This window comes from Macrotis lagotis, chromosome X (genome assembly GCF_037893015.1).
Source record: "Macrotis lagotis isolate mMagLag1 chromosome X, bilby.v1.9.chrom.fasta, whole genome shotgun sequence".
Taxonomy (NCBI): Eukaryota; Metazoa; Chordata; class Mammalia; order Peramelemorphia; family Peramelidae; genus Macrotis; species Macrotis lagotis.
Genome location: NC_133666.1, coordinates 327,361,838 through 327,381,273, shown reverse-complemented (window position 1 = coordinate 327,381,273; position 19,436 = coordinate 327,361,838). Strand labels below are relative to the sequence as shown.

The 19,436-nt window shown below is 33.0% G+C and overlaps 1 protein-coding gene across 4 annotated transcripts in view; it reads right to left on the bottom strand.

The window, feature by feature from the left end:
* The window catches only part of RPRD1A (regulation of nuclear pre-mRNA domain containing 1A), a 96,992-nt gene that overhangs the window by 45,741 nt on the left and 31,815 nt on the right, over positions 1-19,436 (bottom strand). Inside the window, exons 1-6 of one of the 4 annotated variants that reach the window (XM_074199904.1) lie at positions 14,791-16,685; positions 13,931-14,060; positions 12,822-12,928; positions 12,646-12,743; positions 11,475-11,601; positions 11,204-11,379 (exon numbers count right to left, since the gene is read on the bottom strand). In XM_074199904.1, the coding sequence (XP_074056005.1) occupies positions 11,204-11,379; positions 11,475-11,601; positions 12,646-12,743; positions 12,822-12,928; positions 13,931-14,060; positions 14,791-14,815 (663 nt within the window). In that variant the 5' untranslated portion in view covers positions 14,816-16,685. Of the gene's footprint in view, positions 1-9,564; positions 9,662-11,203; positions 11,380-11,474; positions 11,602-12,645; positions 12,744-12,821; positions 12,929-13,930; positions 14,061-14,790; positions 16,686-19,436 lie in introns of those variants that run through there. The other 3 variants (XM_074199902.1, XM_074199903.1, XM_074199901.1) reach the window with 3 other exon arrangements.

Genomic DNA, 19,436 nt, shown 5'->3' with positions numbered 1-19,436 from the left:
TGGTATAATTATGTGAAGAAAACCCAACCTTGGATATGAGTTGAAATAAAGGAGTATTTGAGTAGGCATAAATAAATAAATGAAAAAAATAATCTATCTTAATGCTATTGTGCAAGTTTTGTTATCACAGATGCCCTAAATAAACCATCAGATCACATTTTGAAAATGGCTACACTAATACTTAGAAAATAATGATTCCCAAAGATTACAAGAAATCTTGGGTAGAACTTTTAATATAAAGAGAAAAAATGCAACTTATCAAGACAACAATCAACACAAATCAACACCAAAGTACAAAGAAAACAATCATAATAATCTGAGGAGTTTGCTGGGAGGTACCACACAAAGTACATGCAAATGGTCAAGAGAAAATGAACTAGGTCACATTTGGTTTTTTGCAGTCCTTTTCTATCACAGAAGCCTAGCTCATTAACTCTAATGTTTTTCACTTACTATGTTACTATGACCCACACTTTAAGCACAATAAAAACTACAAATTATCCAAAAGTCATTGAAAAAGCATATGTGTATATAAAGATGTAGAAATGAAAGAAAATACATTCTTCAATGCAAGTTATTACAAAGACAAATAAAATGAAAATTAGTCCCTGGCCACAAAGAAAAGTAAATTCTGAAATGAAATGGATAAAACACTGGAACTGGAGTCAGGAAATTCAAATGAACCCTTTGACAATTACTAGTTTCATGACTCCAAGGAGTTAGTTTAACTGCTCCAGTTTCCTCATCTGAAAAATGGGGTTAACACTGACCAACCAGGATAGTTGAGGATAAAGTAGAATTTGTAAAACATTTTGAATTGTTTTACCTAACATCATTTAAGATGTACTAGTGTCCTGCTCCTTAATAACTTTGTTCAAAGTCAAATTTGATTTTACTTGTTCCCCATTCTATCTCTTGATTTCATGCCTTTACACAGAACGTTCTCCCTCTATCTCTCGGATGTGAATTCCCATTAATAATCAGATTAAATGCCCATTCCAGAGAACTTGTGCAGTTTCCATGATTGTTAGTGGCCCCTCCCCATCACTATTTTCTGTTTGTGTGTTTGTCTGCATGTGTGTGTGTTTACTTTTCTGTGAAAATGGTGTACAAGTTAGCTGCTAAAGGCAAGGAATTATCTCACTTTTGTATGTATACTTCTACAGTCTTCCAGAGTCTGCACACTGCCACAGAGGAGACATTTAAATGTTTATAGATTGGCCTTAGTTTTTGATAAATAAAATAAGGACAATAATATAATTAAGCAATGGCTTCCCTTTGATATAATTTGCATAACAGAATGTCAATGAGCTTTCAAGTTTTCTTCTTATAAAGAAAAGGCCCTTATCTACAACTGCAAACTATTGATATTTCCAGTGTGCCAGAACACAGAGAAATATAATGGAAGCAAAACAAAATTATAATTTATAAATACTTTATGATTCTGTGCAGCCTTCAGTAAGAATGCCTAATGGTAGTAATAAAGAAGTATACATAGGAAAGATACTTCAATTGAAAAAAATAATAGGAACCATAACTGGGTAAAAATAAGTGTCTGGAAGCTCTACATTCTTAAATTCAAATCTAGGAAGTTATTCACCACAATGGAGAATATCATCAAATATTACATAATCAAAATGATTATTTCCCTTTGAAAAACCATGTGGGTTACATTAAACGTGTTTGATATTTGCAAAACTTTAAGATGACAAGAACAAATAGTGGCAGTGTTAAATGCCAAAGAAACAACTTTGAGCCTTGGTTTCTAATTCCATTGACTAACAATCTTTTAAAAATCTTTTGTTTTCTAAGAAAAAAAAGATCATTTCAGAAAGAATGTGAAATTAAAATTTAAGGCTAACTAAACAAGCAACAAGTTGCAAACAAATAGCAATAGATTCACTTAAAGGTGAGTGACATCTCCAAAATGAAAAAGCAATTTTTTTACCCTTTCTTATGGGATGAACAAGATGAGGGAATGTCTATGCATAGAAATCTATTTGATCAGTACTTAAGGTCAAAAATGGCTACAATTAACATTTTCTTTTTTATACAGCCATTAAAAGTAGTTTTGGAAATCTCTGAGCAATGAACATTTTTATAACAAGGTCAAGATCAATAAAAAGTATAAACTAAAAAATGTTTAAAGAATGTTAATTTACTGCTTTTAAGAACATACAAAACTATGATTAGGCTAAAAATTTATTGATTAAAAAGTTCTGTTAGAGACATTCAATACTGAAGATTATTAAACTGGAAAAAATGATTTTTAATTAGAATAGCAATTTATCATAAATAAGTATGACAAATTTTGTCCAAATCAAAGGTTTCAGGAATTATTAAGTGCATGAAATGCAAGTATTCCTGCTAAAAGCTCAGTTTACACTGTTAAGTTTTGCTAGCAAAAGGATTTCAGAAAGTGTAAAGTTCAGTTGTCATATGAACTGCCACAAATTCTGAATGAGTACTAATATAGCTTTTTTTAAACTATAAAAAAAACTAACGTTAAACTTTGTCATTCTCTGGTAAATGTAAATACATGGTTACCTAAAAACTACATAAAAGTTTGAAATTTTCATTAATAGACATGATTACTTAGACATAACCTTAAAAGTTACTGTGAGAAAACAAATTCCTGGATTCAACAGGAGGCCTTTTCAAATGAGAAAAGCTAGACCTGGCATAGCACTTTGCAAATAGGAGGTTCAGATGCAAAAAACACACTGAGTACTGGGAGAAAAGAGAAATGCACAAATGGTGAAAGGGCAGAGAATGACCAGGAGGAATATAGACTGAAGGGATATTGTAAAATTTTAAACATTCATTTAAGGAATGCACAACCACTTAAATAAGGGAATGCACAACCATTTAAAGTTCCTGACCAGAAAAGTGGTATGGCTAATGTGTGGACGAAAGTTTAAAGAAAATGGCAATGAACCTCTGAACTACAGGAGGAAAGGAGAACAGTATTTCAATAGAAATACTGAGAAAAGGAAAAGGAAGAGATGGGGGGGCTGATGATGAATATTGAACTTATAGTCTATCAAAAATTCAACATCTTTTTAAATTATTTAACATTTCTCCCAAATCATATATACATTACATTTGTTTCCATTTAATTTCAGCATGTGATTCAACATGTGCCATTTTTTGGAACAAGACTTTTATGCAAAATACTAACTACAATTGTACTCAAAATTAAATAAGCATGAATTCAATGACCTTAAAATATTCGCTGAATGCTTATTAATTATTAATAAATATTATCATTTAATTCTTAATATTTAGTATCTCAGGCTAGATGCTGGCCCACTACTTACCAATTCTTAGAGTCACACAATTCAAATAGATTTGAATACAATTCCTGTTAATATGGCAAAACTTTGAAGTTTCAAAAGCTATTATAATAAAACTACATTTGAGTAGGGACTGAGGTTAGTTATTTCCTTTAATGACACACCCTGAAATATTCTCAAAATTCTAAGAATAGATTTCTTAGTATAAAATTAATTACTATTAAATTGATTGAAATAAGTGATTCCACTGGGAATCATTTTAACTTCCTAAACAAATTCCTCAAGAAAATGCAATCATTAAAGCATGAGATTAAATAAGTTATATATTCTATCAACCACATATTTATGATTACTCAGTTGAACCAAGATTAAATTCTCAATGATTCAAAAAATGTGTAATTTTCATTAATATAGTAAACAATCTTTTTTATTTAAAAACCTGATTTCCCAAATACAAAATGAAATAACTTCTTTTAAATGTAGTGTTTATCTCTCGAAGAATTCTACCTGCATATGCTTGTAAAGAAATGAGAAAGTTCTATCAACTATATAGTGAGAAAAAAAATTTTCTCCTCCAATTACAGCCTATGTCACATTTACTATAAAAATTCAACCAAGGGGAAGCTAGGTGGCACAGTAGAAAGAGTACTGGCCCTGCAGTCAGGAATACCTGAGTACAAGCTCACCTCAGACACTTAATAATTACCTGGTTGTGTGGCCTGGGGCAAGCAACTTAACCCCACTGCTTTGCACAAAAAAAAAATTCAACCAAGTTAGGGCAGCTAGGTGGCACAATGGATAGAACAGTGGTCCTGGAGTCAGGAGGACCTGAGTTGAAATCTAGCCTCAGACGGACAGACACACAGCTGTGAGACCTTGGGTAAGTCACTTAACCTCATTGCCTGGCCAAAAAAAACCCCAAACAACAATGTATGGAGACAGAGGTGTATAGATACTGGAGAAGGGATCTGACTAAGGGCATGTTGTAGAGACCATTTTAACACAGGGAAAGGCACTGGGGAGAGGTAAATTAAGAAGTCAACAGGAGTTACATGGCTTAGACCCAGGAGTGGAGTTACATGTCTCAGTTCTGAAGCCTCCAGTTCTGTCCGAAGCCTATAGCAGAATAACATGGGGAAGAATACCAGAACCAAGTGGGGCTTCCAGGTCTATGTCCTGACCCAGCAGTTTTCCGACTGACACCAACAGCAGGAGGAAGGCTACAGGCCTACTCATCAATTTCAAAGCCAGGTCAGGAACTGGCAGAGAATAGACATGGGAACTTTGTTTAATGAACAAATGAACAATGACACTTTGTTCTGGATCAGAACATTTGGAGTCCACCAGAAGTTTACAGATCCCCAGACTGAATAGTCCCTGAGACCATGGAATAACATAATACTCGGCATCCCCAGGAAAGCAAAAGCAGGACCACTTTAAATGTGTACATGGCGTAACCCTAAGAAAAACTCACCAAGCTATACTTTTGCACAGATAAAACCACTAACCAAGATCAAAAGAAATGTAGTAAACTGGGCAACAATATACAGAGAACTGAGTCATATTTTTTTTTAAAAAAAAGCCATTCCCCAATTGACAAATGGTCAAAGGATATGTAAAGGCAATTTACAGATGAGGAGATCAAAGCAATTCATAGCCAGATGAAAAATTGCTCTAAATCATTATTAGAGAAATGCAAATTAAAGCTTCTCTGAGGTACCATCTCACAGCTCTCAGACTGACCAATATGACCAGAAAGGATAATGATTATTGTTGGAAGGGTTGTGGGAAATCTGGGACACTATTACATTGTTGGTGGAGCTGTGAACTCATCCAACCTTTCTGGAGAGATATTTGGAACTACACCCAAAGGGCAACAAAAATGTGCATACCCTTTAATCCAGCAATACTACTACTGGATCTATACTCTGAAGAGATGATGAAAAGGGATAAAAACACCTGTATGAAAATATTCATAGCAGCCCTGTTTGTGGTGGCAAAGAATTGGAAATCAAGTAAATGACCTTCAATTGAGGAATGGTTTAGCAAACTGTGGTAATATGTATGTCATGGAGCACTATTGTTCTATTAAAAACCAGGAGGGATGGGAATTCAGGGAAGCCTGGAGGGATTTGCATGAATTGATGCTGAGTGAGATGAGCAGAACCAGAAAAACACTGTACACCCTAACAGCAACATGAGAGTGATGATCAACCTTGATGGACTTGCTCATTCCATCAGTGCAACAATCAAGGACAATTTGGGGCTGTCTGCAATGTAGAATACCATCTGTATCCAGAGAAAGAACTGTGCAGTCTGAAGAAAGACCAAGGACTATTACCTTTAATTTAGGAAAAAATCTGATGTCTTATGGTCTGATCTTGCTATCTCTTATACTTTTTGTTTCTTCCTTAAGGACATGAGTTCTCTCTCATCACACTCAATTTGGATCAATGTACAACATGGAAATAATGTAAAGACTGACAAATTGCTTTCTGTAGAGGGGGTGGGGAAGGCAAGTAAGATTGGGGGGAAAAGTGTAAAACTCAAAATAAATAAAATCTTTAATTAAAAAAAAAAAGAAACCAAGCTGTAATAGGAAGGAATTAATTTTTAAAAATACCACCATGAAGGGGCGGCTAGGTGGCGTAGTGGATAAAGCACTGGCCTTGGAGTCAGGAGTACCTGGGTTCAAATCCGGTCTCAGACACTTAATAATTACCTAGCTGTGTGGCCTTGGGCAAGCCACTTAACCCCATTTGCCTTGCAAAAAAAACCTAAACAAAAAACCAAACAAAAACAAAAATCCCACCATGAAAAACTATTTTAGGGAAACAAATCCAAAAGGAAAGAAGGATTACAAAAGATCAATAAGCAATGTCTCAAAGGAAAACATGTATGGAGTACAAAATTAACTAGAATTCCTATAAGAGAAGAAACAAGTTTTTAAAATGTTTTTATAAATGTAGAAATGAGAGTGGAAGAGAAAAAAATGAAATGAGAGTAATGGAAGAATACCAAAGGAGGAAGGGGAGGAAATAAACCTGTATTAAGCAAATACTTATGTCAGGAGCCTCAGCCTGACATTGAACAGACACACAAAACCTTGGCCAAAGAACAAACTTAAAATTAGAATGAACCAAATAGGAGCTAATTATAATTACTCTAGCAAACAAAAAGGAATATTTTAAAAGTTAAAAAAATGAAAAAAATCTAGAAAATATTAAGGTTTCTTACAGCAAAAGTAACCACCTTGGAAAACATCAGGTTTTAAAAGGTTTAAGAATCATTGAACTAGCTGAAAGTCATACAAAAGCCAAGACAACAAATTTTAAGAAATCTTAAAAGAAAACCAACTAGATCTCTTGGAACCAGAAGACAAAATGGTTATCAACTATTGTAAGAAAGTCCAAAAGGAACACCTTAAGCAAACTCTAAAGCTTCCATCCAAGTCAAAGAAAAAAAACAATACTTCAAGCAGTCAGGAACTGAATTCAAGTACCAAGAGCCAAAGCCAGATCATTCATCATTTAGCAGCCTTTCTAAAAAAGAAACAGAGAACTTAAAAAACAGTATTAGAGACAGATAACTGTCTCTAATAATCATACCAGGAGGAAACTGAACTTTAATGAAATAGAGGAATTCTAATATTTTTGTTGAAAAGGTCATCACTGCATAGAAACTTTGAAATGTAAACACAGAAGTAAAGAGAAACATAAAAACGCCATGAAAGAATCATAGTGATTAAGGGTGAACTTTCATTAAAATAAATTAACTTGATTCTTGGAAGTCCTATAAACACAAACAGCAGCATCAGTTAAGTCTAATTAGACAAGGCAAGGAAGAGAAGGGTGGAGGGGGGTAATACTTAAATCTCACTCATTTGAACTGGTCAAAAAATAAAGAACACACACACACTAACAAGCACAGGAACAGACAGAAATGTATTTCAATCAAAATGGAAACAGAAGGGACAGAAGGTGGAAATCAGAGAGAAATAAATAATGGGAAGCATTAGTCTTCATTAAAACCCAATCTAAGTAAATACAAAAAATATTTCTAGCCCTGAGGTGGTAAAGAATGTGAAAACTGGCACAATTTTGGGATATCTGTATTCAGAGAAAGAATTGTGGAGTTTAAACAAACACCAAAGACTATTACCTTTAATTTAAAAAAAAAAAAAACTGTTATCCTATTAAGTAATTTTGCTATCTCTTATACTTTTTTCCCCCTTAAGAATGAGTTCTCTCCCAACAATTCAACCTGGATCAATGTATACATGGAAACAATGTAAAGACTAATAGATTGCCTTCTGTTTAGGGAGGGGGGTAGGGTGAGATTAGGGAGAAAATTATAAATCCAAAATAAATGTTTTAAAAAAGATTGTTGGGCTTTGAGAGGGGAAGATGAGAGTTTGAAACTTGGCTCTTGATACTTACTGTGATCCTGATCAAGCCATTCAAATTCTCTGAGCCCATTTCTGCATTTTAAAACAAAAAGGGCTGTACTCCAAAGCTGTTTCAGCTCTAAATTGATAATCCTAAACCATTGAGTTGTAGAAAATGTAGACATAACAATGCAAAGTGGTTCATTACCATGGTAAGCATAACAATAAAGAAATACTGAAAGGGGTTTATGACATGCAAATTAAAGTAAAATCAGAAAAAATGTTTATTGTTAACAGAATAGACACTTTTATGTATTCAAATGGAAAACATTAAAGGGAATAAAATTTTTTTCTTAAATATGTATTTTTAAGTAAATATTTTTTTACAGCTTTGAATTTTTCAAATTTATGCTTATAGTTTAATTTTAAACCGTAATTTTAGGCGATAAAATGATGAGTGGAAGGACCAGAGGAATCTAAGTACAGGTATGTGACATTCAGAACAACCCCAAAAGATAGATTCAGTTTTCTACTCTCAGTGTCCTGACTCTTTGACCTTGGAACTACAATTTGTCTTCTTTGAGCAAGTAAAAAATTAGTTACTGAATACTCATTTTTAAGTATTGCCCTAATTTTTGCCATATTAATGTTTAAAAATTACATGTACATAAAATGACAAACTAAAAAAATAGTAATCCAAACCTATTTTAAACCACGTGTTTATGTTTTTTAAAAGCTGTTTAAATGTATTTAAAATAATTTTTTCCTTTTAAAAAGTTTTCCTGAGTATTACATGTATCTTTATTTCAAACTTTTTCAAAAGAGAGCACTGGAAAACATTAAATTTTCCAGAAGTGAAAAAAGTAAAATAAAATAAATGTAGTTATAACTTCAAACATGTCTCAAAAGTTCAAAAAGTTAAAACTATTGTTTCCTAACCTGAAACTGACACATAATGTTCTGAAATATTTTCTAACAAACAAGAGAATTCTGAACTAGACTTACATCTAATACTTTAGGTACTATCTTGAATAAGATAGTATACTGTTTGTGAAACCTAATAATTCAATTATTAGACATACCTATGTCAATAATCTGTTTGTATGCAACTAAATTGTTATTAATTTTTTTAAGTCTTGCCTGGTAAATTTTAAGAAACAAATAATTTTTATACTAAGGTTTATACTAAGGTTTTCAGTAGACTTGAGATGCTATACTTTCATATCCAATTTTCAGACATCTAATTTGATTCAAGTATTTTAAAATTATATTTTATGGAGGCAGCTAGGTGACAAAGTGGATAGAGTACTAGTCCTGGAGTCATGAGGACCTGAGTGCAAATCTGAGCTCAGACAATTAATACTTACTTAGCTGTGTGACCTTGGGCAAGTCACTTAACCACATTGCTTTGCAAAAAAAAATTGCTATCCAAAAAGCATAGTTCTTAGACGAAATCAGACTAGATTAGACTAAATTTTTCAACTTTTAAGTCATTTTTTAAAACATCTAATAGCCAAAATTTTTACATTTCTGTAAAGTTTAGCCAAAAATAAATCTTCAAATAATTAACATTATCTAATTAATTTCTAGGATTTTTTTATTCTTAAAAAAACAAAATGTTTTCATTAGTTATAAGGTTTAAGGGAAATAGGATTTGATTCTAACATGATCAGTTATAATTCTATGGTAGATAAGAAATTGAATGCTAAGAATGTAAACTAATGTGTTGAAGAAATTCCCCTATGTTGTCAATGTCAAAATCCACCAAGGCACATAACTAGTTACTATGAAAATGAATAAAGAGTGAGACTGGAATAAGGTAATAGGGAAAAAATTCAAAATGTCTTCTTCCATTTTTTTTAAAAACATGAGACAATACAGGATTTTGAGTTTGATATTTATTTTTAGCAGGATGGGTGTGCTAATGGATGACGACATCATTAGAAGATACGCCCTTGTCCAATACCTGCAATAGAAGCTAGATAGAAGTTAAAGAAACCATACTTAAAAGTCAAAAGCTGTGCATGATACTACTTACCCTTAGGTCTGTTAATAAGAAAATAAGCAAGAGCAAAATTAGCTTAAGTTTTAAATTCATATTCATATATATATCAAAAGCTGCTATATTATCAGATTTACCTTTATTTTTAAAATACCATAACTCTAAATATAATATGGGTAAGTAGGGCATATACCAAAATATCACAACTTTTCTTTTGGTATGGTGGCAAATAGTGGCAAAACAGAGGTATAGCTAATGAATAATGACTGCAAGAAAGCCAAATGAATAATGGAGATACAATATAATATAACCATGCTGAAATATATAGGCTAGCTGCTCCAATTAACTTTTCTATCAAAGTCTAAAGCTAACCAACTTATAAAGAGTTAGTGTGGTCATTGATCACAATGGTAAAAGTGTGTGTGTGAGCACAGTGGTCCTAAAACCTATAGTGTGCATCAGTAGAGGTCAAGTGAAGCCAGGAGAAACAATTCAATAGATCTGTCTGGCGTTCAAATTTCTCATCTCTTGTATCCTTGTGTTTTTTATCCCTTGTATCCTAAATGTCATGATTATGGAATTTTACTAATGGTCTCTGTGGATCCTAGATATCATGTACATGCTGTTCTGAAGACTAAATAGAAAGGGATGTAGAATGTTGAATGTGCTTTATTTCAGATCCTATCTGAGACTAACTACCATACTCATCACTGCTAATCTGGATGATGTGGGGAAAATTCTCACTTCCCACTGTCACCAAAGATGAAAAACTCAGTTATTCTCACTGGCACCTGAAGAAGATATATAATAATAACTAGCCCTCAAATAGAAGATAAAATCAAAACTGAATTCAGGAAGTGTCAAGAGAAATTCAAAAATTTACAGGTAATTGCTCTTAAATCTAGAACTATTAAACTACGCAACTACTATAACAAAACATTTCATCTAAACCTAACCACTAAAAGATTACAAACCATGTCCAAAATTCTCCCCTACCCCCAAAATGGAGTTCTGATACATTGAACTAGGTCAAATTGTATAAATCTTAATAAAATTTACAGCTACAAATTATTTTCATTTCTAAATCAACTACATAAAAGACCACTAGCTGATAAAAGCAGTAATTTAAAAATTACTACTATTAAAATAAATATTCACATCAGTCCCATCTCTCTACTGATTTTTGCTCCAGGAGAGAAAAAGAGATACTCATTTTGAAATGATATGTCTGACAAGTTGTTTTGTTAATGCATGGTCTTCCACCTGTAAAAATGAATAGAATGCTACTAGTCAAAAAGTTTTAGAGTATTCCTTTAAGTTACCTGGTTTGATTCAAGTAGAGAGAATCCAATTAATGGAGGAAGAGACAAATTTAGGGCATGGCCTGTAATATTTGTGCATAAATAAAAACAAAAAATTCACAGAATCTAATTTAAGGCCCTAAAGGTTTAAACAGGGAAAAACCCATGAAACAAATATATTAATTTAAATGTTTCAAATAATTAAAGAATTACGCACTTCCAGCTTATGTTCTTTCTCTGCAAGGGCTTCTTTTTGACAGCGAAGAAAATCTGATAACATTCGAGTTAGCTGCTTCCTATCATCTATTTCTGCTGCCAATCGACCATTGTAATCCGCCAACAGCATGCATGCATCATCTACCATTTTAGAAAGCTGTTCTCCTGATTCTTTATCTGAGACACAAGAAAAAATAATAAACAAGTAGGTAACATTAAAAATAAAGTTGTGACTTGTATTTTATTCAAAAATCAGAATCATTCTTTCTTACCTGTTATTTTGTCTAGTAGAGATACATCTTGGACTTCAACAGGCAAAGAAGCGATTCTCTGATGAACTGCTGCATCACCAGAGGCTGCATTTTCAAGTTCTTGTAAGGCTCTAATGAGATCTATAGTCTGAAAAAGCAGAGAACTTCAGAATCAAACCAAAAAACTTGACAAGACTAATATGGTTAAAATTAATTTAACAGCCATTCAACTTCATGGTATGGTCTGCTAGGATCAAACACTTTATAAAGCTCCATATGTACACAGGGAAAGATTAAATATTGAATGATATATAAAAATACTTAAAGGTACAACCCAAGGTTACTGTTTTGTTTTTCCAAGGCAATGGGCTTAAGCAACTTGCCCAAAGTCACACAGCTAGGTAATTATTACTAAAGTGTCTGAGGTCACATTTGAATTCAGGTACTCCTGACTCCAGGGCTGGTGCTCTATCCACTGCACCACCTAGCCACCCCTTCAATGTTACTTTTTTTTTCAAGGCAATGGAGTTAAGTGGCTTGCCCAAGGCCACATGGCTAGGTAATTATAAGTGTCTGAGGCCAAATTTGAACTCAAGCACTCCTCACTCCAGGGCCGGTGCTCTATCCACTGCGCCACCTAGCCGCCCCTCAATGTTACTTTTAATGAAGTATCATTTAATTAGATACAACAAACTGTCTCACAACATCTCATTTTTTCCAAGAGAATTTGAATCTTATTTTTTCAAGTAAACATAAGAAATGTGGTAAACAAAAATCCTAATAGTTATATGTGATATTTATTTAGTTTTAGTTCAGAGGATCTTTCCTTAGCCTTATGTTTATAAAATCAATTTATCACAGTCAATTCAATGAAGAGTGTCACTAAAAACAAAAATGTAAAGCAATTATATAGGCAGTTTCAGAAGTCTAAGACGTGCAGCTTTAAGATGTCAAAGTTTTAGGTTGTTAAAGCTTAAAACTCGGGGCAGCTAGCTAGGTGGCGCAATGGATAAAGCACCAGTCCTGGAGTCAGTAAGACTTGAGTTCAAATTTGACCTCAGAAACTTAGTAATTACTTAGCTGTGTGACCTTGGGCAAGTCCCTTAACCCCACTGCCTCGCAAAATCAAAACAAAAATTTTGAGACCGCTACCCACATACTGGAATTCTCTTTTGAAAGAGATCCTATCTACCTGTGGAGGTTCACTTGGTGATCCCAGAGCTGAACAATTTTCATTCTCATCCACCTTTATCTGTTCATATGAACGCTTTCTGGACTTCTTATCGCCATCTGATTTAAAGAAAAATTAATTATTTTCATAAAAAGCTATTTTGTGAATAAAATAATGATAAATTTATATGTACTTACAGAGAGCTTGCCTAAGTTGTTCTAATACATCATTTTCATAAACAGACCTTTCTTCCCAAATAGACAGCACTCTTCCAAGATGCTTTTTACAATTTTCATCAGTCTCGCTGAAGGAAAAAAAACAAACAGAATATTAATAGTTAATTAATCTGATGCTTTGGGCATCTGAAAAAGCTTAGTAGTAGTTTTAAATTCTACAAAATTTCTAAATTGGCCAGCAATTTAGAACAGATTTAAAAATAATATAAATACCATAAGAACATTTTAAGAGTCTACTGTACTACACTAAATCTTAACTTTTATGGCATAAGATTCTTCTTTCCTTGTTTCATATGCCTTATATCTTAATAAATATACTACTGAACTTTATATTTGGACTAACTTATTTGGGCTGTCTTTATCTAAAACTACTTGCTTTATTATTTCTTAGCTGTTGGAGTTCTTCCCTTCATATATTTGTTCAAGACTCAGAAATGAGCACAAAATCCTTTATATGTTTCATACTTACACCTATACATTCATACAAGCAAATAATAGCTGTTATGAAATTACTGTATTTGATTTAAATTGTGATAAAATTATTCAAAACTTTTTAAGAAAATAAAAAAGATTTTAAGATAAGTCAAAATTTAAAAAATCATCATAACACACAATCACCATATTCAATATTTTGGACAGCAAATAAAGAGGGAGGAAAAAACCAGAGTACCAAAAATCATCAGGCAAGGCAATACTTTCTGGCCTCTCAAAAGGAATAATTAAAAATCTAGAGATTTAATATTTATATTCAACTAACTCTACTATAAAGCACCCTTATGTATTTATCAATAGTCTGAAATAGAAAAGTGTTTTCTTTAAAATGAGCTTGTATATACTTGTACATGTTCTCTCTCCCAACAGAATATAAGCTTCTTGAGGATTAGGGACTGTTATGTCTTCATTATGGCATCTCCTGCACCTGGTATAGTGCTTAGGGTGTAGTTGGTATTTTAAAAATGCTTCGTGGCTGACTGACTGAAAAGGAAGCGTTAATAGAAATACATTTTTATAATCTAAACAGGAAAATTTTAGGGGGAAAAGTCTTATATTAAACTATTATTCTACTATACCTGGAAACATGCTTAAAGGCTTCAACTATGACTGGTGCAAAATCTTTTGTGAATTCTGGCCCTTTCCTTTTGCTGTTCTGGATGACATCATTGGCTAGATAAAGAAAGGTCAGTTTCCTGTTTGGTTTGGCTGAAAAATAAAGAAAAATAAGAAACAGTTTGAAATCAACAGTAAAAAGTTTAACAAAAGATCAAGACCATCTGAATGCTTTTAAGAATGAAACAGCAATACTTAATATAAATGAACAGTCATTTCTATTATTAACATTTTTTTGGGAAAATATGAATTTGTTCCAGAGCGACTGATACATTAGGAAACACTATTCTCTAGATAATTATTACTTCTGCTTTCCTGCACTTTTTCTATAGTACCCACTTAATGTATCTAGAATAAAATACAAATTCTGCAAGTTAGCAAATAAAGCCCTTTCATAAACAATTTTCTCCAGTCAATCTTTCTGTGCTTATAACAACATAGCTTCTTTTAATGTACTCTATATTCCAGTCAAACTGATCTAATAGCTATTGCTCATGTGTAACATTCCATCTCCCATTTGCCTATCTTTACATAAGTAGCTGTTCACCATGCTTCTTGGAAAACAAAAAGGAAGAAATGCCTTCCTTGGATCTTTTCTGCTCCCCTTAAGTGAGTCATGGGCTAAGTGTATTAGGCTGGCTCTTCCAACATCTTAAGTACAGCACCACAGGCCCTGAGTTCTTGCCACTTTGCTTTGTTCCACACTAACACTGAGGTCAATTAGATTTGCTTTTTGGGATGGTCCCTACTTTTTTTTTTTTTTCAAGATTTTCATCACCTCTTTCCTGGACTACTACAATTTCTTCTTAACTGATTTCCATACCCTGCATCTTCCCATTCCAATTCATCCTCCATACAACTGGCAGTCATTTTCCTAGCAGGCAGATCTTACTATGTCACACTTCACTACTCAATCAACTCCAGTGGTTTCACCTCAGTTCTAAATTCAAATATAAATCTGCCCTATCCTACATTTCCAGTCTCCTTACACAAAATTCCTTGCCACGCATTCTAGAATCCAGGAATAGTGACTTATTTACTTTTCCTCATACATAAGGTTCCATTTCCCCATCTTGTGCTTCTATACTTGTCCCCATAGCTGGAATGCACTTCTTATTCATCTATTCACTATGGGAGCATCAATTTAGAACTGAAGAGATATTAGAGATCATCTGGTCTACCCCACCTTCTTTTTAATAGATGAGTGAAGTGAGATTAGGTAACTTGCCTAACATCACCAAAATAAGAGCCAAAGCTGCTTTGTACACATGTAGGTGCATATATTTTGTTTTCTCTCCAACAGAATATAGCTCTTTGAGGGGAAAAAACTAATTTGGCTTTAGCATTATAATCGGGATTTAATAAACATTTATTGGTTGACTGATTCACATATAACCATGAAGCTATTAATAAAGAAACATCACAGAAATCATTTTTATAGTACCATTTAACTTCATGCAAATAGCTAATGTGGAAAGTTGTTTTACTTGTCCATGCATATTTATAAGGGGTTTCATTTTTTTTTTTTTGCCTTCTCAGTGGTTGGTGGACTGGAGAGAGGGAGAGAATTTGGAACTAAAAAAAAATTTTTTTAATTAAAAAAAAGAAAGATAAAAACAATGTTAACTCTACCAGGTAATCAATAATTGCAATTTTTTAAAAGTAGCACCAGTTTACTTTCATACAAAGTTTCTAGTATATAAAGAGTTTTTATACATTTGCCTGTATTTTAAAATATAAATCTGCCCAATAAGTTTTACTTATTCTCTAATTTTGCTTCTTTTAAAAAAAATTATTTAAAGATTTGGATTAAAAGGGTAGAGAGAAGACAAATAAAATTTTCTATCAGTGATTTTAAGTCCTGGTGTTTACAAAATTCTTTGGAGAGGGTACAATATGATATATGATTTTGAACATGATGTTTATCTTATTAGTCTTAGAGACTTTCAAACTACTACCACAATGGTAAAGCTTTGGACCTAAGAGAGGAATCAATATGGGATGAATTTAAGCACATCTTCAAAATATTTTATTTCAAAAACATGAATGAAAACATTGTCATTTACATGAGAACTATGAATGCCCATGTATTAATACTGAGTGATAAAAATGCAAATATAATTTTTAATGTCTATGAACACCCCTTATTGATTCCTTATTCTAAGCATACACATTAATGAACAATAAAATATAATTACCAAAAATATACTAGGGAAGATATGTGTGTATACATGTATATGTATATGTATGTGTATGTGTATATGTATATGTACGTGTATATGTACGTGTGCATGTATAAATAAAAAGAATATCCTCCTGGATTATTTTTCTTTGGGTCAAAAAAACTGCAACAAAGGAAAAAATATTACATTATATATTATAAAACTAAGGGGGGAAAATTAACCCTTAATTAGCTTTAAGCTTGGATAAGGAATGGAGCAGTAAAGAATTAATGCTGGAACTCTTATACAAAAAGGAAAATTACTTAAATCCAAAGGTAAGTGAAATTTAACTTAAAAATTTAACACTTGAATGTTAATGGATTAAACTACCCTACTTAAAGACTTCTTTTTATAAACTGCTTTCATCCTTCCTAAATTAGCATGTATACCCCCCAAAAAAATATAGCACTTAAGAATCTATATATTAATTATAAATAGACAAGAATTCACTCTTCTTTTATAGATAATAATGAAGCATAATTATTTGAATTTTTTTAAAAATCAGTTTTACCAATAATCAATGTGAAAAAATTTTTAACAAATAACCAAATTTTAGGGGGGGGGGGGCAAAGGCAACCAGAATAATCTCCAAGCTAAATATCTACAAGTCTTTCAATAAGCTGACATTCAGTGTATTTTTATAAATTTTAAGAAAACATTAAATGAATAAAGCAGAATCTTTATAACTCCTCAGAAGTTACTCTAACAATGCAAATTAAAGCTTCTCTGAGGTACCACCCTCACACCTCTCAGACTGGCCAATATGACCAGAAAGGACAATGATCGTTGTTGGAATGGTTGTGGGAAATTTGGGACACTATTACATTGTTGGTAGAATTGTGAACTCATCCAACCTTTCTGGAGAGAAATCTGGAATTACGCCCAAAGGGCAACAAAAATGTGCATACCCTTTGATCCAGCAATACCACTACTGGATCTATACCCTGAAGAGATGGTGGAAAAGGGTAAAAACATCACTTGTACAAAAATATTTATAGCAGCCCTGTAAATGCCCTTCAACTGGAGAATGGCTTAGCAAACTGTGAGTTTATGTATGTCATGGAACACTATTGTTCTATTACAAACTAGGAGGGATGGGAATTCAGGGAATCCTGGAGGGATTTGCATGAATTGATGCTGGGTGAGATAAGCAGAACCAGAAAAACACTGTACACCCTAACAGCAACATGGGGGAAATAATCAGCCTTGATGGACTCGTTCATTCTATCAGCACAACAATCAGGGACAATTTGGGACTGTCTGCAATGGAGAATACCATCTGTATCCAGAGAAAGAACTGTGGAGTTTGAACAAAGACCAAGGACTATTACCTTTAATTTAGAAAAAAAAATCTATCTTATTGTCTGATCTTGCTATCTCTTATACTTTATGTTTCTTCCTTAAGGATATGATTTCTCTCTCATCACATTCAATTTAGAGCAATGTATATCATGGAAAAAATGTAAATACTGACAAACTGCCTTCTGTGGGGGATGGGGGAAGTAAGATTAAGGGAAAATTTGTAAAACTCAAAATAAATAAAATCTTGGAAAAAATAAAAAGAATAATAAAAAAGAAGTTACTTTCACAAGTACTAGACAATTGCCAGGACAACAGAAATAATTTTGGACAATTCATGTTAACAAGTTTGTTTTTTTCTTTTTTTTTTAAACAAGAAGACCATGCTCATCAAGGCATTATTCCCCAGTGTTGTAGATCTGCTGCCATAGAATCAAACAAGAAGTTATCTTAATGGTAGTTGGGTTCTCCAAATTAACAGATATTGTACTAAATTAACACTAACAACATCAAATAAGGCCAAGAATAATTTGTTAAGGATTACTTGTTAAGGCACTCTGCTAAACACTGGGGATAAATTTCAAGCCAAAAAAAAAAATACTCTCCTGCTAAGTCTCATCAATGAAATCCATGGTGATTTTTAACAAACTGAACTAATTCCTCACGGAAAAAACAAAGTCCCTCTTATCATGATCTATAGCTGCATGGTTAAGTCAACCAAGTTAGTGCATGGTGAACAAATGAAGTAGATAAAACAGATAGAGTCAGAATAGAAGAGAGAAATAGAATAAAATGGACTGGATGGCACTTGAGAAACTGCAAGGTACTGTCAATGATTTCAAAAGGCTGACTACTGAAAATTCCCACCTCCAATCCAATAATCTATAGAGCTGTAAATTAGATTACCACACTGGTTGGTGAACTGAAATTATCAAATTTACGTGATAGACATAAGCAGGTTACCACCATTATCACTGAGCATGTGCCTAACTGGCACACGGTGCCTCCCTACTTTGCCATAAATGATATCTGGAACAGCATGCTGAATATACAATATTTATGTAAAAGAGTTACAGACCAAGAAGAAAGGGGCTGTATCAGTGAAATAGTTATACTCACCATTACAGATCTTTGAAACTATCAACTACTACACTGATGTCAATTGGTTGTCAACTGGAACAATCCACGAAAGACTATTTAAACTAAAAATGTACCTAAACTAGAATATTAGTTGTAGGGAACCTTAGCCACAAGACAGATTCAGACAAAGATAAAGCAGTCAGCTGGCTATTGCCTTCCACATTCTTTTCTGTAATCTTTTTATATACCTTGGGCTCCCGAAGGCTTTTCTTATGCCCTAAAATCTACACTGGAGCATTCCACTTAGATGTGCCCTCCCCCAAAAAACATTCACAACTACTTTCATCATTCACTCTGATCTCCCTGCCTCTACTATCCCGTTGATGCTGCTCATCTGGGCTAAATGTGAGGAAGAAAAGTTTCAAATTCATACTAATTCAAAAGGTTTTATCTTTAAAATATTCTTTATTAAGTGAAATTCATCTCTGCCATTCTTTAGTGTTCTATCAAGCATTACACACCCAGCAAACATTGCTGTAAGATCCTTGTTTCCCTACAAATTGTCTTCACCTTTTTCTTACCTCCTTAAATTAATAACTTGCATGGTAAAAACTACTATTTCTGGGTCTTGTCTCAAATCTACTTAGTTTTAATCTAGTTTTAAACAATTCCAATTATTTTTAGGGGACCTTTAAGAGACCTTTCTTTTCTCTAGTAAACTTCTAATCTCTCCAGAGACATTTACTAAAACCTCTAATCTGCATTTAAACAAACTTTGACACCACCCCCCCATTTACCAATTCCTTTTTGGCCAGAGTATTCCAAATACAGACCTCCATAACTGTTGATCTATTATTTCTCCTCTGTT